General features: G+C 43.8%; 1 protein-coding gene and 1 pseudogene across 1 annotated transcript in view; one reads left to right on the top strand and one right to left on the bottom strand.

Moving 5' to 3' along the window:
- The window catches only part of LOC133258882 (ninein-like protein), a 44,202-nt gene extending 40,887 nt beyond the window's left edge, over positions 1-3,315 (bottom strand). The window contains 4 exon segments of the mRNA XM_061435566.1: positions 1,144-1,210; positions 1,708-1,880; positions 2,396-2,463; positions 3,188-3,315. Of these exon segments, the coding sequence (XP_061291550.1) occupies positions 1,144-1,210; positions 1,708-1,880; positions 2,396-2,463; positions 3,188-3,315 (436 nt within the window).
- A 1,213-nt stretch (positions 3,316-4,528) lies between these two features.
- The window catches only part of LOC133258987 (ankyrin repeat domain-containing protein 62-like), a 55,508-nt pseudogene continuing 38,355 nt past the window's right edge, over positions 4,529-21,681 (top strand).

Below are 21,681 nucleotides of genomic sequence, written 5' to 3'. Positions count from 1 at the left end.
AGTCGGACACGACTGAGCAACTGATCTGATCAGAGAACTCAGATCCCACGTGCCATGGAGCAACTAAGCCTGTGCCCTGCAACTAGACAGAAACCTGTGCACTGCAATGAAAGATCCCAGATGACGTATGAAGATCCTGCATGCTACCACTAAGACCTGACACAGCCAAATAAATACATTTTAAATTTAAAAAATAAATAAGTAAATAAAGGCAGGAACCAAAAAAGGGGGAAAGCAATTCTGACACCAGGGCGTGTTCTCAGGGCTGGCAGAGAAGGTAAGTAAGTCCTGTGAGGTCTGACGTTAGTGTTTGTGCAGGAGGGTCAGTTCTAACCTGGATGGAAAGAAGCACCCAACCTGTCTCTGGGCAGAGAGCCCAAAATCACTCAGTGAATAACCTCCCCGGAGCCCTTCCTCTCATCCCCTAGATTTAGTCTGAGTCCAGGGAATGTAGGAAGTGATTTTTGGACACAAAGAGGTCCATCTGCTTCATCCAGTAGCACAGACACTTGGTTCATTCACTTGACGTCCCCACGCTCAGCGCTGAGCCAGCAACAGCCTCGGCCCCTGAGGACCACAGTCTGGACGGTGCTCAGCACCAGTGCAGACCTCTCACTCAGGAGAAGCTCCAGGTCAGTTCTGGTCTCCCACTGGAGCCATGGTCCAGCACATTCTGCCCTGTGACACACGCTGGTGAGAGGTGTCCTTAAGGAACCCGCACACCCACATGCTGATGCACCCAGCTTTGCTAAGCACTTGTGACTGCCTTCTGGGTGCTCCGCCAGGTTCCCAGGACCAGAGCCACGTCTCGCCCTCCACTTGGGGCACATGCAGGGCCTCTGGTGAGTGGGGAGGCTGCTGGCCCAGGCCTGGCACATTAGGAAGGAGTCCCCTGGCCCATGCCTGCTGGTTGGGAGGATCACTATGACCCTAGCCAACCAACTAGCTGCTCTCTTAGCCAGCAGCCCCTGCCCAAGGGTCTGACCTCAGGAATCTCAGAGCTGGGACCTCCCCAGGAGAAGGGCACCCCAGAGAGACCACCCACACTGGGCACCTCCCAGGAAATTCTCTTTCGCTGGCAGCCTGCTGCCTGACAGCCCAGCACTGACCAAAGTGGGCATTCACCACAAGGCCAGGCTTTACCTTGGGCTTCAAACAATTCATTCTGAGGCTCCTTTGCGCTGTTGGCTTCTTCATCAGACTTGAGACTCTGGAAAAACAGAAAGAGAAGGACGTCAGCCATGATTAACCTGCAGGGAGTGGATCTGCCCTGTGGATAGACTTTTTGACACGAAGGCCCAAAGGCTCCCGCAGTGGACAGCTCAAGGAGTCTCAGTGGGGGCCCCGGAGGCATCCATCGTGAGCCCACCAAGTTGTGCAGGGTGAGCCTTGGTCCAAGGGCTGGACGCGGGTGACTGTGGCTGTTGCACACCTGCCCTTTCTACCCTCAGTCGATTAGCCTTCCCCTCCTCCTGCAGGGCCAGGGCAGGGTGGTGGTAAACAGGACATGCTCCGAGACCCCGTTTCTGAAGGACGCTGCTCTGTGGCCAGAGCTGCCCTGCAGATAGAGAGACCCAGAGACACCTTAAAACAAAATGTAGGTCCCCAAATAGCCCCTCTTCCAGCGATGAGATGCCCTCTCCCATCCTCCTGTGTCATGTCATGTGAGCTGACTGGGGGGATGTGCCAAGGGCGGGGTCCACCCACCTCCACGCTTTCCAGGGACGCAGAACCGCGAAGCTGGCTCCTCGCACTGGGTATGGCCGGCTGCTCCAGTAAACCTGGGGCTCCACCTGCAGCGCCACAGGGCTCGGGCTGGCTCTGACGGCCGTACCACTTAGAGCTGCTCACGCACTTTGGGGGCACAGCCCGGGAGGCAACTGGAAAGAAATGGGAGGCGTGTGGGGCTCTTTAACAGACTCTGGGCCCACTTGTGCTTACAAAGATGCAGATTCGGAGGTGCAATGTGGCTCTCGGGGAGTGACAGAGAAAATGCCAGAACCCAGGGAGTGGCCAACATGGGGCTGGGGCTGAGACAGCTAGGCTGGGAGACAGGACTTTCCATCCTAAACTCTTGGTGTTTCCAAGCAAAATATGCTTTTGTTATGTGATAGAAAACTAATTTAAAAATCTAGCTTTTTACACAAAGAAATAACCTTCCAATAATCCAAGTGCTCTGGAGACCAGAAGGTCATTTCTCACCCACCTGACCCCACCCCACTACAGGACCCCACCTGGACAGGACACAGAGGCAAGGACCTCAGCACAGTCAGGGAGGCTCAGACTCCGCATGAGTCTAAAGTCCAGGGCAGAGGCAGGTGTGGACTTCAGCTAGGGATTCATGAGGCTCCCTTAAGCCCTAATACACCCCTGCACTTCCTTCTTCCCTCCTTACCTGCCCACATCTGTGGAGCAATGGGGACTCCGCAGGCAGAGAAGAAATGACACTGCCTCTGCAGGAACCTGTGTGGCCAGAGAGACTGGGGAGTGGGGGTGCGGCCTGGGCTGTGACAGGAGAGAACACAGGTTCGAAGGGAAGGAACCAGAAGGGGCCAGTGGGAGAGAAAGGCATAGGGTCCCAGGAAGCAAGGCCAGGCCAGGAAAACAGACCGTTTCACACAGGTGGTCACGCTCCCAGGGACCACGTACCACCTCCCTTCTGTCCTCCTCACCCAAAACTGGCCCGCAGCCCCTGACCTTGGGAGCATCAGAGGAGGAGGCTGGGTCCAACCAGGCCCCCAGGAGAAACAGTGATGCCGGCGACCCAGAGAAACTGAGGACAAGGGAGGAGTCTGGGGCGGAAGATGCTGAGTTCCATGTGACAGAGGACATCTACGGCGGGCTGACCATGTTCCTGGACCCTGTGAGGTTATCATGGGCAAGGTCTGGCCCTGTAAACTCTCCCCATGTGGGATTCCCGGGGCTGCTGGAGAGGAGACGGCATTCCCACTGACAGGGAGGAAATGGGAGGCTTGAGCACCCCATGCAGGGAGCAGGGGCCTGCACGCAGGCTCCGCACCTGCGCTGGTTTCTGTCTACACACAGGCTGTGGCTGGTTGCTGAGTGGGGAGCAGCGGGAAGAGAAAGGCCGTGCCAGGTGGGCGTGGGCAGCGGGGACACACTCGGGAAACCAGGGGGGCCGGACGGCACGTGGACCCCCGCCTGGGGCTCCGCACTCACCACTCACCTGAGGTCGTGAGCCAGCACCGCACCTGCGCCCTTGGCCTGACTGGGCTTCGGCCTCTCCTCTCCTGAGATCCCTCGGTCCGCGTCCGGAGGCCCACCTGCCCCTGCTGTGGTCCCCCCATTCTTCATTGTTTCAGCTGCTCAGCACTTTCCTCAGAGCAATGAGACGCCCAGAAATCACACACATTAGAACCGGTTCATAAATGTTCTCCCAAAGTGTCACCTCCTCCCTCCACCAGGGGGCAATGCGTCTTCAGGAACGTGTCCACGCGGCAAATCAGGCCAGGAGGGGGCAGCGTCTCACCACCCACAGAGCACAGAGCTGTGGCCTCTCGGTGGGAAGCTCTGGGGGTCTCGGCCAGTCCTCACCCGCTGCCCAGACAGCCGGCAGACCACAAGGTCAGCCGCGCCCTGTGCCTCCTGTGTGCGCGTATTTATTCATAGGAGCAGAATACCAGACTCTGCAAGTTAAGAATACGTCGGTTTAGGATCTCCCTGGTGGTGCAGTGGTTAGGACTCTGCATTGCCAATGCTGGGGGCAAAATTTCAATCCCCAGTCAGGGAACTAATATCTCAGCATGCTGAGAGGCATAGCCAAAACATTAAACAAGCAAAAAAAAAAAAAAAAAAAAACCAACAAAAATATTTTGGTTATGTGTTCTGTGATGGCCTTCACTGAATGAGCAGAACTACTGAGAAGCAGAATGTTCTTCAAAACCCCAGGCATTTGGCCCCAGGGTGCCACGCACATTCCTGGAGCATCAAAGCACATGTTTCAATCATGTGGCCTGAGTTGGTGGGAAGGACCAGCAGGCAGATTAGAAAGCCGGAGAGAGGGATGCTGTGGGCTGGCCGGGGAAGCAGGTGAAGCCCATGGGGGAGACCGGGAGGGTGGCCTCCTGGGAAGCACACAGCCCAGGAGGGTGGGGGCAGGGCTCGCTGGGCTCTCACCACAGGGGCCGCCTGTGTGCACCAGCCCTGGCCGAGCCACCTCAGGCAGGCCTATGACTGACCCACCAACGGACTGGGTAATTGAGGGAAGCTCTGAAAATTGAAAGAAGAGAAAAACAGCACAAAACAAAACCCGGGTTGGTACAGAAAAGCACCAGTCACGAAGAGGACACAAGTTGCCTTTATCATGAGTGGGTTTTGAATTTTGTCAAGTGTTTTTTCTGCATATTCTTACTTTTAATTCTTACTTGAATGTTGGTAGAACTGAGCTCTGAATCCATTTGGTCCTAAGCTTTTAGCTTTTGGGAGGTTTTTGTGTTTTTTTTTTAATTAATATTTGAATCTCCTTATTTGTTACTGGAGTGTTGAATTTTTCTATTTTTTCTTGTTTTAGTCTTGACAGGGTGTATGTTTCTCAGAATTTATCTATTTCTTCTAGGTTTTCCAATTTGTAATTGTTCATGAGTAATAACGGCCCCTTATGATTATGCTTCTTTACTTCTGAGGTATCTGTTGTAATGTCGCTTTCCTTTCTGTGGTTATTTCAGTTTCCTCTCCTTCTTCCCTTAGGTAAGGGTTTATTGATATTGTTTGCTTCTTTTGAAAAATGCACTTCCAGTTCTTGCACATGCACACTGGGCATTCTGGCACACGGGCAATGTGTTTAGAGCTGTCGCTTAGCAACGATCATTCTGGGATGAAAGATTCCAAACCGTTGAGCTTCCCAGCTGGGAGGTTGTGGCGGGACGGCTCTGGCTTCCCTGTAGTGCTTGTGTTGGGTTTAGGGGACTGTGAAGAGCCGAGGGGGAGGTGAGGTGTGTTTGGAGCCCATAGGCTCTGCGATGAAGAAGATTTTTGGCTACAGGAGTGAGAAGGGCGAGTCGCCCTTAGACTCCTCCATCAGCCTGGGGAGAGACAGAGGTCATCATAGAACCAGCTTCCAGCCCGGGTACCACATCCGAGACAGGGACCTCAAAAAGATCCACAAAGCTGCCAGCGTAGGCAACGTAGCCAAAGTGCAGCCGGTTCTGTTGCTCAGAAAGAATGGCCTGAATGACAAGGACAAGAAGAACAGGTAAGTGGGAGGAAGGGCCTGGCAGGGCTCCCTCCTGTGAGTTTCCCCTCCAAGGCTCGCAGACACCTTTGTGGGATCCAGCGCCCCACAGACTTGATCGGCTGCAAAAGCCTTAGCTGCTTTTGGACCCACTTATAATCCCCCTTATAGAGCACTTTACTGGTCATTTTAAAGTGATTTAACTGAATGACAGTAATCACAGAACTGAAATAAAACATGAATAGCATCTTTTTTTCCCTTCTTCCTTCTCCTCCTCTTCATTTGTTGTTATGCATGCATTAACATGATCTACTCATGAGTAGGAGAAGGCAATGGCACCCCACTCCAGTACTCTTGCCTGGAAAATCCCATGGACGGAGGAGCCTGGTAGGCTACAGTCCTTGGGGTCGCTAAGAGTCGGACACAACTGAGTGACTTCACTTTCACTTTTCACTTTCATGCATTGGAGGAGGAAATGGCAACCCACTCCAGTGTTCTTGCCTGGAGAATCCCAGGGATGGTGGAGCCTGGTGGGCTGCGTCTATGGGGTCACATAGAGTTGGACACGACTGAAGCAACTTAGCAGCAGAAGCAGCAGAAAGAGCTCTCAAGTTCTATAGCCCTCAAGAAATCTTCTGGAACTCCCTGGCTCTCACATTGTTTTTCTCATGTGATTTATGAAAACTCTTCTTCCCTTGGATCGTCCATTGTGGATATTGGCAGTGGACAGATTTTTGATGTTGTCGGCATCTTATCTTTAATGTACACATTTTTATACCATAATGTTATATATTACAAAAAACTGCATAGTGAGAAAAATAATCCCCATGACAGGCCAACTTCTGGGTTAAAAATTCTTCACTACAATTCAACAAAAAACTATATAGTGAGAAAAATAATCCCCATGACAGGCCAACTTCTGGGTTAAAAATTCTTCAGCTACACTGTTTTATATCAGTGTACACTTATGTGTATATGTTCTTTGCTGAAGGACCTTAGAAGACAGCTTTGAAGTAGGAAGCTGGCTGTGTCCTTGAACAGGAGGACATTTTCTTAGGATCTATGGTCTTTCCATATTTAAACCAATAAACATATTGTGGTTTTAAAGATTTGGGGTTACACATGCTGTCTTTAGTTGTGGTGAAATTAAAAGTTTTGTGTAGCAGGCAAAGATTTGCCCTTTTAGATATCAAAATTTGCTGGGTGACATTTTCTATTAGGAAAGATAAATTATGTGTAGATGTGGGAGAAATAACCTGGTAACTATTTAGAGAAAAGTAACTAGATTTTTATCTCACCAAAAGTTTCAGATGGAGTATGGATCGAAAATTTTAAATACACAGGGTGAGAAAAGTACCAGAAGAAAACTGAAATTCCTATCTATACATTTTTTGTGTGCCGACAAAGACCTTTTTTTTCTAGTTCTACTGTTTATTAACCTTAATATTTTTTAATTAGATGGTAACTGCTTTACAATGTCGTGTTGGTTTCTGCTGTACAACATCATGAATCAGTTGTAAGTATACGTATATCCCACCCCAGAGACCTTTCTAAGAATGATTTCAAAGGCAAGAATTCTGGAGTTTCCTGGGTTTCACCTCCCCACCCCATCCCCAAATAAAAAGAAGAAAAGAAATCTGAAAGTTGATTTAGCAACCCCCCAAATTTAAAAATCTCTGTAGATCAAGCTGTGTGTAGGGAAGTTGGATGAGCAGACAGGACTTGTCTTTCTGGCACTAATAGGAATGTGGCACAGATAAAAATAATTTGTCATTTTCAATTTAATTTAGAATTTTTTGTGAGGATTGGTATCCTGTGACACTTTCAGTCTTTTCAGAAGTCGAGGGAATCTTGGGAATTTCCTGGCCGTCCAGTGGTTAAGACTCACTGCTCTGGGCCCAGGGTTCGATCTCTGGTGAGGGAACTAAAGTCCTGCAAGCTACAACGACAGATTGTACAACATGGTGAATATAGCTAAGATGTTATAGTCCCTTAAATGCAGTGTAACCTGTAACAGCTGTGGGTCACTGTGTGGCGCACTGTATGATATAATAATATATAACACACGTCATCTCTAAAGCAAGCTTAGATGGAAACACCTCACGGGAATTAACCAACAGGAAAAAAGAGACATGAACAAACAAAAATGCTACAGTTTATAGTTGTAAAGACTATGAATTATAAATTATATTCCAATGTCAGAGACGTTAAAATGTGAGAAAATGAGCATATTAGAATCATCGAAGTACAGTGTTGTCTCTAATCCTCAAAACATATCTGCAAAGGAGGTGTAATATCCTTTGACTTCATTCAGATGTTGTCCTTGTAAGATAGTAGTAATAGTAGTAAATATGATAATACAATCTAACAATCACTAGCTGTTATCTGTGCAAGGGATGGTTCTAAACCCTGTGCGTGGATCTCATTTAAGCATCGCATCAGTGTCCTGTGAGATAACTAGTACTCTCTCTCCATTTTGTTGGTGAGGAAATTGAGGTACAGAGAGGGTGAGTGACGGCTAATAAGTGACAAAGTCAAATTTAAACCCAAGTTGAGCTGAATCTCAAGGTCTCACGCATTCTATTCAGGTAGACTGTACTTTCTTTACTGTGTAAGAGGAGCTAAACTAATATATGCTGCTCTTTCTCCAGAAGAAAATGAAATATTTGTTTCAGAGGGATAGGAGTACCATGCTATTGAGTGTTTTCAATCACACAAACAGTTATTTGTTTTGAAACAGTTACACTACAGTTTCCTAAAAACTTGTCTTGCTTTCATAGGACTGCGCTCCACTTGGCCTGTGCCAATGGCCATTCAGAGGTGGTAGCTCTCCTCCTGGAGAGAAAATGCCAGCTTAACCTCGGTGACAGTGAAAACAAGACCGCGCTGATGAAGGTATGGGGCAGCGAACCATGTCCACATGAGATGGATGTGATTTAACTACTGAGACTAAAAATGAATGTATCTCATTGAAATATAGGGAACTGGTGAAGCTTGTGGACTATTTACTTTGAATTCCTAGAATTCACACTCTTGTTTCTTGGCACAACACTGACAGGCCATAGAATGTCAAGAAGAGGAGTGTGAGACTCTTCTGCTGGAGCATGGTGCCGACCCAAATGTCACGGATGTCAATGGCAACACCGCTCTCCACTATGCTGTCTTTTGCGAGAATGTATCACTCTCAGCAAAGCTGCTTTCCTATAACGCCAATATAGAAGCCAGGAACGAGGTATAGCTCAACTAACTTTATTCACAAAATATTTGCAAACCATTTTTCTAAACCAGAAGTGTTTTATTGATAACAGTATGTAAATAGGTAGACTGAGTAGTGTCCAGCAGGCCCTGTTACCACGGAAACAACTCCAAAGTCACGCCAGCAGGTGGGTGGAAAATATCAGACCCCACAGAAAGGGCAAAGCTCCCTCAGCCACCCTTCTACCCCAGAAGGAAGATTTTCCCACTAGAACGTGCTCAGGAGTGGGTGATAGGCTCACATCAGATCAGATCAGTTGCTCAGTTGTGTCCGACTCTTTGCGACCCCATGAATCACAGCACGCCAGGCCTCCCTGTCCATCACCAACTCCTGGAGTTCACCCAGACTCACGTCCATCGAGTCAGTGATGCCATCCAGCCATCTCATCCTCTGTCGTCCCCTTCTCCTCCTGCCCCCAATCCCTCCCAGCATCAGAGTCTTTTCCAATGAGTCAACTCTTCGCATGAGGTGGCCAAAGTACTGGAGTTGCAGCTTTAGCATCATTCCTTCCAAAGAAATCCCAGGGCTGATCTCCTTCAGAATGGACTGGTTGGATCTCCTTGCAGTCCAAGGGACTCTCAAGAGTCTTCTCCAACACCACAGTTCAAAAGCATCAATTCTTTGGTGCTCAGTCCTACAAAAAATGAAGGCTTGGAGGGAGTGAAGTGCTTCCAGCGGCTCAGGGAATGGGCTCAGCTGCTGGAGGAGGGATGGGGGTAGGAGGAAGGAGAACCAGTGCCCAGCAGTGGGAGCTGGGGAGTGCAAGTGGGCTGGGGAGGCAGCAGGCCTGGAGCCCTGAGCCCTCCAGGACCCCGGTTCTGAGATCCGGTCACGTGGGTCAGGTCACGTTTGACACCCAGCAAGGGTGTTCACTTGTGCTGGTGACCACTTGCTTCTCCAGGTACAAGTGGGTCTCCCACGCTCAGCCCTGGGGGGCGCTCAGCGGGGCTGCAGCTGAGTGTGGGCAGCTGATGATGGTGAAGCTGCCCCTCCTGCTCTTTCTCCTGTGGCTGCAGCTCGGCCAGGAGCTGCAGAGAGAGCTCCCCAACTCTCACAGGTGGGCTCAGTTTTCCTTGTTTGGAAGCTCCAGCCTTCCCTGAGTGAAAATATTTTGAAAGCACTTGATTGTCTAAGATATCACTTTAAATCATGATATTGCTCAAGAAGCATTAGGGAGTGAAGCATTAGGGAGTAAAGCATTCTTTTTTGTGTTGATGGCAGATATTTGTGATAACACTGCACTTTTTAAAGGTAAAACTTTTTCCAAGTATTTTTCCCTTACTGAAAAAAAAAATTTTTTTTTCTAATTAGTCTAAAATAACACAGTAAAGCAAAATTTGCCTTGGAAATAGACTTTGTCTTAAAACTCAAACAAGCATTTGACAACATAATAGAAATCTTGCGGCTGCTAACACATTCCAATTTTACGAAAAAATGATTTATATAAAAATGATTTCTCTCTCATTGCCCAAGTCTTCAGAGGCTAAAAGGAAAGGCAAAGGAGAGAGCAGGTGAAAAATGCAGATTAGGTTGGAATTTTGGCAGTTGGGGTATGCCAAGAAGAGGTGTTTTTTTAAATATTTATTAGGCTGTGCTGAGTCTTAGTTTCAGTATGCAGGATCTAGTTCCCTGACCAGGGATTGAACCCAGACCCCCTGCACTGTGAGCACTGAGACCCAGCCACTGAACCACCACAGAAGTCCCAAGGTTTTGGGTTTTGGTTTTTTTTTTTCCCCTTCAGTTTATATATTTCGGTAAGGTGCTTTTCAGTCTCAGGGACAATAGTTGTTATTTTGAGAAAGAGATTGAGTGAATTGGAGACTTGCCTAGATACCAATTTTAGGAAGACTTTGCAGAAATCAGATCAGCAGTGAACAGGTGGTGATTAAGTTGGGAAAAAAAGAGAAGAACAAACATTTAACAGAAATATTATCCTATTCTGGCAGAAACAGCCAGTTAGACAAGAGTCTGGACTCTGCTCTCAATCTAGAAGGTCTTGATGGAAAGTAAGGGGTTTATAAACAATGAGATCAGGTTGCCTTTTGTGTTTATTAGTCCCTGTTCTACCATTATTTACCCAGGAAAATTTAGTTCTGTTTTGATGACTCTTACCTCTTATACTTTTCTTTTTTCTTCAAATCCTCAAGTAAGAGAAGGAATTGGCCATGTGGGTGAGAGATGAGACTGGAATGTTTGCTGCGCTAATTCTCAGCTAGAGTGTGCTGGTGAAAACCACAATCACTTGGGAAAGTTTATAAAAAAATTTACAAGCCTAGGCTGTTCCCTGAAGATTTTGATGAAATAAATCGAGGAAAGCCTGGACATGTGTATTTAGAAATATTTCCTTGAGATTCTGATACGATCCTTGGTGAAGAACTATGGAGTGATTAAGGATAATTTCTAAGTGCACCTATCTCAAAAATAAGTAATCGATAGAAGAGTTGGAGTTTGATCAATGCTGGCTACTTCCATCAGCTCCCTCCTTTGCAACAATATTAGCCAGACTTTTTCCTCTGCCTCTGTGATTGAGAAGTTAAAAGGAATATTTTTGGCAAAATCTATTGGCTTGAATAATATAACTCCTTTTTCTTCCAACCACTAATTATTCAGTGACACTCCAAGAGTCTTTAGAGATTTGCTCATGGCGAAGTCACTTCATCTGTAGAGTCTGACCCTTTAAGAATTTTACACCTTCTGTTATCAACCAGGTCATTAGGTCGACAGATGTTTGTTACCAACAGTGTATTCCTGACTGCAGTAATAGTAACTCATGAGCCTTCTTTTGGTGTCAGCAGGACAGACTCTTGCAGTGTGTGTGTTAGATTTGCTGAGCCCTGGCATAAGCAAGACGACAGCTTTAAACATCAAAACCCATGAAGTTAGTACAGATGGGGATTCTTTTAATGATTTAGTTTCAGCAGTCTTAGGAACTCATTATCCATTTGGTTAATAATCTGGGGGAATTCTAGAAACAGATTGTAGTTTTAACAAGCAGTGGAAACATTCTTAAAGTGGGAATTTTGAGTCTTGTTTTTTAAATTTATTTTAATAAAATTATGAGTCAACAGCAATTTTTATTACATATTGAGACCCACTTTTCTTGTGAAACACATGATACTAAAGAAAGGAAAGCTTTCACATACAAATATTTGCTTTATGCCCACCTGTTTGGAAACGGCAAAACATGAAACCACAAGTGGGCTACAGAGCAAATGTGGTCCTTGGATATGTTTAGCTTACCTACCTCCACAGACTGAGTCAACATGTAAAACTTAGCAAACTCATGCGGAAGTCTGCATTTCAGGCTTCTTGGAGAACTCAATCTGGTCCCCCTTGAGCCCATTCTACTGTTTGGTCTGCGTGTGGAGGCCGCCCTGTTCACTCTGCGTGTGGAGGCCTCTCCTTCTGTATGGGGCGTGTGTTCGCAGGTTTGCCAGCCTCACCCGGCTTTTTCACTTACTCAGGCCACCAGCTTTCCCTCCATAAGCATTTGAGTTTCCAATTCTTGTTTTATAGTTTATTTTGATAACTATTTCAAGATTTTAAATACAGTCTAATTAATCTATAATTGTTTCATATTTTAAAAGAATTTCTTAAGGATGGGATTGAATTTTTCAAATTAGAATTTTAAGTTGGTTGTGGCAGTTTCACACTGAATGAGTCTCCCAAACACACAGGATTATGAGAGAGAGCGCAGGGAGAATTCACGGAAGAGCAACTCCCCGAGAAAACGCTGAGTGCATATTTATTGGTAACTTACATTCTGAAGGAGATCAGCCCTGGGATTTCTTTGGAAGGAATGATGCTAAAGCTGAAATTCCAGTACTTTGGCCACCTCATGAGAAGAGTTGACTCATTGGAAAAGACTCTGATGCTGGAAGGGATTGGGGGCAGGAGGAGAAGGGGATGACAGAGGATGAGATGGCTGGATGGCATCACTGACTCGATGGACGTGAGTCTGAGTGAACTCCGGGAGTTGGTGAGGGACAGGGAGGCCTGGCATGCTGCAATTCATGGGGTCACAAAGAGTCAGACACGACTGAGCGACTGAACTGAACTGAACTGACCTTGTAATCTTTAACTAAGAACAGTAAAGCAAGACAGAGACCCGAACACTGGGATTAAGGAAGCTTCCTCCAGGAGATCTGGAGGTAATTACGTGAGACTCGTCAAGAAAGGTCTTTGAAGATAAGCGGTGTTGTTCTGTGTCAAAACAGCATCTAGCTAAAGCTGACCTGTCAGGTTAACTTAAGGGCGGGGGAAGGAACAAGCAAAGGAGAATGAGTAAGATTAAATTTCAGGAGACTTTGCTGAGAAAGCCAAAAAACATGGCGCCTACAGTTGGTTTTTTGGAAGAAAGAAAAACACAAAACAACCTTTCTCTTTGCGTGTTCATGTAGAGGATAATATTCCCATTGGAATGTCTGTAAACCTCATGAGGTTACTCCTGGTCATCCTTGGATAGGTTATGCATGCTACAGATAATATTATATAGTCCTGCCTCAGCATTGTTCCTAAAATATGCAGTTGATTTAGTAGCTGATTGATTCTCTCTGGAGGAGTGTTGAGACTAGTAATAGAGCAAGTAAATACTACAATATTTCTGATAAATACTATGATAGAAGAAAGATCCTTGGAACCAGTAAATGTTGAAAGTGAGTTTTAGAGAATGACTCTGTGGTTCATCTTTGGAAGAGGTCGAGGAGGAGCATTTTATTATTTATCTTTTTGAAAGACGTATTTGGCTGCACTGGGTCTAGCTGTCGCACGTGGGATCTTTAGTTTCGGCACGTGGAATCTAGTTCCCTGACCAGGGATGGAACCTGGACCCCCTGCCTTGGGAACTCAAGTCTTAGCCCCTGGACCCCCAGGGAAGGCCAGGAGGAGGAGCATCTTGAAGAGATAGAAGGCACGGCGGGGGCTTCTATGAGGAGGAGGGGCTCCCTTTTATTTACTTTCTGAATTATATGTTTAAGTTCAGAGAATCTATTGCATGATTTTCCGTTCACTTTAGAAATAGGTTAACTGTGTACATTAGAAATGGTTTTTCCTGTTTTACAGGATGACCTTACACCACTCTTACTTGGCATAAGTGAAAGGAAACAGCAAATGGTGGAATTTTTAGTAAAAAAAGAAGCAGATATACATGCGGTTGATAAGATGAAAAGGTACAGTTGTTCTTTTTCTTTTTAAAAACCTTAGTGCTGTTCTTGGGTGCTAAGATCAAGATTAAATTAATAACAGGTTTCATTTGTGATCAACACTTCATCAGTTAGGTAGAAAATCAATTATTCTGACTGGGAATCGTGAAAAACTATATAGCAGGAATATATAGCAGGATTCATATTCCTTTATAATATTGAGTGATGTCATATGCAACCTATTCTTTTTTCTGGTTGATCTTGTAGTAGCTGAGGGGTTTCATACTAGTTTCATTAGCTTTATAAAATATGGATTCTGCTTTTCAGTTTACCTTATGACAGTATTGAATTTCTTAATTATTTTATAACGATTGTTTAACCTCTACTTCGTATATATTTTTCCTTAAAAGATGCATACTAAACATAAAGGACTTGATTTTGTCTTTTGGATGACTCTTTGCTTTCAGTTACTTTCTCTGAAATATACTGATGTTATTAGATTGCAGAAGAGTCCTTCACAGTTTAGTGACTAAGCAGCAACAAAAAAGTGATGAGTAATCACTGTCACCAGATACTGTGGGCTCATCAGTTTTTATCCTTTTTCATTTCTAGTACATTTTGATGTTTTCATTTTAAATGAAGGTGGAAGGAAGAACGATAGGTTTAATTGGATAAACAGTTCCTTTAACAAAGATAAGTCAGAGGTGGATGATACAGACGAAAATGATGGGCTTTAGATTCAGACTGGGTTCAACTCCTAGCTTTCCTACCTATTAGGGTTATGACCCTGGGCACAGTACTTATCATCAGCAAATAAGTTTCCTGGTATAAAAAGGCAAATAGTAATGCATCCTTCAAAGGCGGCTGTGTGTATGTATAGCATTTCATTTAGTGAAGAGCAGATGCTTGTCAACATCATTAAGTGCCTCGGTGACTATTTTTATTTCCATTATTGCTAATATTTTTGTTTTAAGCCTGCAAATAGCCTTTGCTTAACCCAACCTCTAGCTGACTTTGAAGCATAATATATCAGACTAAGGAGGAAACGGGGGATTCGTCCTTTAAATACTCACCTGCCTCAGATAAGTGACCTCAGCATAGTTTCTTGTCCATCAAGGACTTTGTTATTATTTTTTTAAAGCATTTATTTATTTGACTGCGTGCAGTCTTAGTTGTGGGAACTCTCAGTGCAGCATGTGGGATGAGGTTCCCAGTCCAGGGGTGGAACCTGGGCCCCCTGCATTGGGAGCCTGGAGTCACAGCCCCTGGTCCACCAGGGGAGTCCTCATCAGGGACTTTTGAAATAGTAACTGCTGCTGCGTGCCATCCCAGTGGGGCAGGAGGCTTCTTTTCCATCCCTTCATTTTAGCCGTGGAAGTAATTTACAAGGATGTAGACTTGAGCATGTAAATGGTCAGTTCTTCATGGAAGGGCAAGATGTTAACTTGGTAAAGCATATCAAACGAGCTGTTTCTGTAAGTTAACTCAACTTCCTGAGGGTGACGTCATCTCTCTGTTGTTTTAGAACCGCCCTCATACTTGCTGTCAGTTATGAATGTACCGATGTAGTCAGTCTTCTCCTTCAGCGAGGTGCTGACGTCTTTTCTCAAGATCTCTTTGGACAGACTGCGGAAGAATATGCTGCTATTAGTGGTTTTGATATGTAAGTGTTTACATTAAAATGCCAGGTATCACTAAACTGCAGCCAAAAAGAATTTTAACTGTTACTTGTTACATGACCAGTGAGAGTTGTCTGTTTGGTGCAGGCAGCTTCTATCCTGTGGGGGCATCTTTCCTTAGGTCATAGGTTCCCTGTCATCCTTCCCAGAGTAGTGGGTGTCAACTTGCCTGAGATTCCATAGTTACAGTTGGCCCCCTCATGGGATCTGTTTCCTGTAAGAATGAAAATCTTCCATAGGATTTATCTGCCTCAACCATAAATGTTTTCTGAGTCTCTGCCCCATTTACCAGAAATCCTTAAATCTCAAGTAAGTTAGTTCAGAGAGGAATTTAGAGAGGTAAGCCCTGCCTAGGACTTGCCAGGATCCATTGTAAGAGTAGGGTAACATCTTCCAAGTGAATCAGAGATGAACATGGAGATTAAGAAGCATCATTGTCAGAAAGATCTGCTGGTTGAGAGTTTGAGCAGGTAGAGAATGGAGAGTAGCGGTCCAGGCCAGGTCTTGATTGTGATTAGTTTTCTGCACTTGGTGTGATTAGCTGCAATAATGGGGGATAGTTATGTTATCTAATGTAGTGAGTTCATATTTTATAAATAAATTTAGGTACAAATTATATAAGAGCTGAGGTTCCCTAAATTATGAACCACAATGAACAACTGATCACCATAATTAATAACAGTTTCCTGCAGCCCTTGAATGCTAAACATATAAGAAAACAGACATTGGTTTTATTTGGGATTTCAAAGTAGTTCCAGCAATAAAGTTCAAGAACAAATTATTCCATTCTGCAAGCATTTTGGGGATATATTATCTCATTAAATCCTCTTAATCCCCTTGTGAAATAAGGCAGTAAGATCCCAGTTGTGTAGAGGAAGACTTTGAACTCAAGAGAAGCAACTTCTCTAGAAACAAAGAGCGGTTGGTTACAGAGCTAGGATTTGCAAGTTTGAAAGAGTTTTCATATGCCAAGCTAAATCTAGTTAATCTACTGAGCTATATTGCCCTCGTTTCATGACTGCTTCATCTTCCTTTTCTTTCTCCTTTAAATACATACTAAATAAAACTTTGTAGAACTTAGAAACTTGAAATGTATGGGACAATTGTAGTTTTGATATTATCGCTGACATTGTCTGTCTGAAATAATCTAAGAATTTAACATATTTTGTAGTTGTTTTTCATATTAGTGTTAAAATATTATTTATCACATTTTTAACACATAGCATTTGCGAACTGATCTCTGAATATAAAGAAAAGAGGCCTAAAACTACTCCCCAAAAAAGCAACCCAGGTACGTCATCTGATAATAATGAATTGCTCTTGGTGATTCTACCATAGATAAAGTAGGAGTGAGGAAGTTTCAATAATGAAAGAACTATGATAAAATTAGTGTAAAATGCACGTGTATTTTATTTTTAAATTAATTTCTTAATAGTCTAGTATTCAGAATTGTTAAAGAAGTTAATTGTAGGTAATTTAACATCAGAGACAGTATTGTCTGAAAAGAATTCCATGTATTTAATCACAGCCACTAAAATCCTGTATTAGATTTTTGTGTAAATTAGAAAAAAATGTTTGTTAGTATGATATATATTTCATCTATAATCATATTATAACAAATTGGACTTCTTATAAAAGTGGAACTTTAACTTTTACAAATAGTTTGCATTTAGTGAATGAATAGTTATTAGTTACTGTGTAGTGATTAGTCTCATTAAAAAAGTTACCATCGTTTAAACTGGAAACCTCAACAATCCCTTCCTGGTAGGATAAGAAATGATAAACAGTAAGAACTGCAATGCTGAGCCAGTGTGCAGCGTACCAGGAAGAGATTACTTTCGAAAGATACCTTGGAATAGTACAGATCAGAAAAGCAATGCCTAGTTGAGAACCACCAGTTATTTTGCCTATTGTACCAACAAGGTCTGTATTACCAACTTTATTCCTCACAGATCCAAAAAGAGTGAGATAGGTTGGCTTCATTAGAACCAGATGTTTCCTTCTGTGTGTTGGATGATTGTCATGATAGTATATAGTTTTGTAAGGACAACACGTTCTGTTGCCATTCTTTAAAAGATTATCATAATAGATTTTCAAATAGATCAACTTGGGACTCTGCAGATTCTAATAAAAGACCCAAAACACTTCATATTAGCAAAAACACCACTATGTCCCCTTGATGTGGCATCTAGCACATTGTACAAGCTGTCTGAGAACACCTTTAAACTTAGTAGACCTCTATCTAATCAAAAGGGGCTTCCCAGATGGCTCAGTAATAAAGAATCCGCCTGGCAATGCCTGAGATACTGGTTTGATCCCTGGATCGGGAAGATCCCCTGGAGAAGGAAATGGCAACCCACTCCAGTATTCTTGCCTGGGAAATCCCATGGACAGAAGAGCCTGGTGAGCTACAGTCTATTGGGTCGCAAAGAGTTGGACACGACTCAGTGACTGAACAACAACAACATCCATCAAAGGACTTCTTTAGGTTAGAGAAGATACAGAGATGACATAGAGTCTTGGTCTTCGATATGCTCAGAACAGAATAGAGTTGTCCCTGGTTACTTTCTATAGTTTTCTAAACAGACTTTTCAAGGAAATCATTCTTATTTGTTCATTTGTTCACTGAAGAGATAACTATCAAGTGTCTTTTACGTACCAAGCATTGTTCTGATGTTACAGGGTGCAAACATTTAAAAATCAGTGCCCCTGCCCTCCAGGCTTGAGCTTGGAGGACCCCTCTCCCTCCATGTGAGTCATCCCTCCAGCATCAGATCATGATGACACATGTGAAATGTTGTCCAACAGCACCAGAGTCTGTAGCTCCTTCCATCCTTCCCTTCCTCCCCTTATTTGTCAGCTTAGGATCTGATGACGAATGCCTTCCAAGCTGAAAAAGCATTTCTATCAACATTTGCCATATAATGGGCAGGATTGATATAATGATATGTCCCTCAGTAGAACAGAGCACTGTTTAGACCATCCTGCTCTAGGTGGTCCAGATACCCTTGAACAATGGAAGGAAATAGTCTCAAGAGAGTGTACTTTTCACATGTATTAGTATGTATACACATATACTTAAAACAGTAAGAAGTTCAGCTTGTGTGTACCCTACTGCCTGCTCACCACAAGTCTAGTCCTCATCCCCACCACCCAGCTGACCCCCTTCACCCATTTGCCCTCCCCCACCTCCCTTTCAAGAGATCATCCTTTCTAAATCTGGAATCACTACATCTCTCATACTTCTCTTACATCTGGAAAAAGGGCCAGGAAGACTTTGTTTCTTATGTTTTCCCACGCTCTGAAGTCAGTGCCTGTAGACCAAGCTTCCCTGTGAGAGGGCGTTTTCATCCTGAACTGAAGAGCCAGAGAATTTGTGTTGTGTTGCAGCAAGACACCTGTTCCTCTGTTCACTGCTGCAGGCAATGGAAGTCCAGGAACACTGTGCTGTTTAAGCGTGCTATTGTCAGCATATCGCACTGATTCTATTAATGGTGCAGTATCATTTTCTGTCGGTCTCCAGGAGTTTGGTTAGGATTATGGTCATTGTAAACAGCAGTTCTTCCTTCTTTCCTTCTGTTCTACATGTGATGACTATAAGGAGAGCAATGGTTCTTAGGTATTAGTGGCCCATGAGGATAATACGATCACTACTCCCTCTGGTGTGGTCTCCAGGTGAGGTCCCAAAGGAATACTTTTAAACAAAACATCAGTCTTGAGGTTTTAATCGTCCGTATTTTTCTTTTGTTGATTTAAAATGTGTCTTACTTTTTTCTTTAATAGCGGCTAAGAGTTCTGAAGAAGACTCTTTAAGCAGGTAGGATTTGACGGATTTTTTAAAATTGTATGTGTTACTAAGAGAACACACAGAGAAGAGAAGCTAATGTTTGTTGAGTGTTCTGCTCTGGGTTAGAGACTGCGTTATGTGCTTAACATTTGTGACCTCATAGAGTCATCAGAACAGCTTTGTAAAGTAACTGTGTCCTACTTTTACTTAATTAGGCAACTGGTTTGGGGAGGTTGATGAATTGACCATGATTCCATGGTTAAAATGAGTTGACCTGTGATTTGACAGCTGGCCTGCCTGGCTCCAACATCCACTCTCCTGTCCCTCAGCAGAGATTGAGAAGTACCCGTGTAGCATATAAGTGAAACATATAAATTATTTCTTTGACTTGTGTCCATTTTAAGTTTTAGACATTGCGGGGAACTCCTGTATTCCCTTTACAGTGAAGGGGAGGAATGGGGCCTTCTCCATAAGTGATTTCCCTGCTGAAGGACCAAGACTGCCATTTTTGATGGACACAGTCTAGGCTCTGAACCAGGGACAGACAATGGAGAAGGAGCAGCATATCCTTCTGCTTTAAGTCACCAGGTTTCTTCCAGTTTGGGCAAACAAAAGTTACGTCAGTCCATCAGTTAGATTTTCAGTTCAGCTATTAGGACTTGGTGAAAACTTGTTATTTTCAGGCTCTGCCAATATATTGGCTGTCAGTCTTTGTTACGGAAACTAAGAATGAGTCTTACCTAGATATGTCCTAGGTTGGGAGAGATGGAAGCAGAAATAGGTAACTAAAATCTTTTTTGGAGACTTCTCTGGGGGTGCAGTGGTTAAGATGGTTAGTAAGACTTCTCCTTCCAATGCAGGTGGTGTGGGTTCAATCTCTGGTAGGAGGAGCTGAGATCCCACATGCCTTGGGGTCAAAAAGCCAAAACATAAAACAGAAGCAAGATGGCAACAAATTCAATAAAGACTTTTAAAATGGTCCACATCAAAATATCTTTCAAAAAATGTTTTAAAACAGAGGCCAAATTTTAATTATGTCAAGAAACTTCGTTTACTACATAGATAGCCAAACTTTCACTTGCTTCTTTTTTTTTTTTTTTCATTTAGAGAAATGAACTCACTCATTTTCGTTGTGTTTATGCTCTAAAGGTTTTCCAACAAACCTGGTGTGGATTCATGGCCTACATCAGATGATGACGTCTTAGGTTCTGAAACCAAGGTAAAGTGCACTCTTGTGAAATTAGTTTTCATGCTCTGAATTCAGTTTCATGTAGTGTTTACTCTTAAATTCAGCAATGGTGTCCCTCTCACTGTTTTATGTTTGTAATGGAAAGTTCTTCAGGGCAAACTATTTTATAAAAATATGACTAGTTGATTTTTTTTTTTTTTTTAACTTTGCTAAATACTGAAGGTGGGGTGAAGAGAACAATGGGCTGGAAAATATACAGTGACAGGAAAATTGTATTGGGAAAAGCTTTCCCGCAGTGAAGGAAATATGAATTTTGGTCAAGGACAGAGTCTTACTGTGAATTTTAAACCATAAGGACATGACTTTTGCAACACTCATAATGATGTCTTTAGTGGATATAATTACTTATTTTAATAATCATGGAATCTTCCTGGAGCCTTTCAGTTCCAAAACTATATAGCATATATCATCTAGTTGCCCTCCGCCCCACTACCCACCACCCCTGGACACTTTATTTTGGTTTCTTGGCATTGGCAACCCTCTCCAGTACTCTTGCCTGGAAAATCCCATGGACACAGGAGCCTGGTAGGCTGCAGTCCATGGGGTCGCAAAGAGTCGGACACGACTGAGTGACTTCACTTTCACTTTTCACTTTCATGCATTGGAGAAGGAAATGGCGACCCACTCCAGTGTTCTTGCCTGGAGAATCCTAGGGAAGGGGGAGCCTGGTGGGCTGCCGTCTATGGGGTCGCACAGAGTCGGACACGACTGAAGTGACATAGCAGCAGCAGCAGCAGAGTTGTTAGGAGGGCCTTTTTTTTTTTTTTCTTTCTCTGTTTCTGTCTTGGCTCTGCATTAAGACTAAAATAAAAGTTGAAGTTACAGAGATTTAGAAATTAAAATTCTGTTTCTCCAAAATCCATATTATAAAGGGATTCCACTGTGTTTTCTCAAGCATTCCATTAAGAGTATATTCACAACTCTTCATCTCATTGAAGAATGCATGTTTGCCTAAAATAATAACCAGCTATAGAAGCGGCTTCCCTTGTGGCTCAGACAGTAAAGAATCTGCCTATAATGCAGGAGATCTGGGTTCAGTCCCTGGGTTGGGAAGATCCCCTGGAGAAGGAAACAGCTACCCACTCCAGTATTCTGGCCTGGAGAATTCCATGGACCATATAGTCCATGGGGTTGCAAAAAGTCAGACACGACTGAGCGACTTTCACTTCATAGAAGCAGAGACTTTTAATAACCATAAGATAAAACTTACAACTTGAGATTTTTTTTCTATTGTAGTTTTAAAAAAAACCTACTCCAAGTTCTTGCGTCACATTCTAAAACTTCAGATTTCAGACATTTTGTCTTACTGTGATTGAAGTATTCATCTTACAGCCCCGTATCAGTGTAAGCCAGTGGAGTTCAGGAAACAACTGTGCAT

The sequence above is a fragment of the Bos javanicus genome, chromosome 13, assembly GCF_032452875.1.
Source record: "Bos javanicus breed banteng chromosome 13, ARS-OSU_banteng_1.0, whole genome shotgun sequence".
In the NCBI taxonomy this organism is placed as follows: domain Eukaryota; kingdom Metazoa; phylum Chordata; class Mammalia; order Artiodactyla; family Bovidae; genus Bos; species Bos javanicus.
Note: the sequence above shows the minus strand (reverse complement) of the source record. Positions and strands in the feature narration are given on the sequence as shown.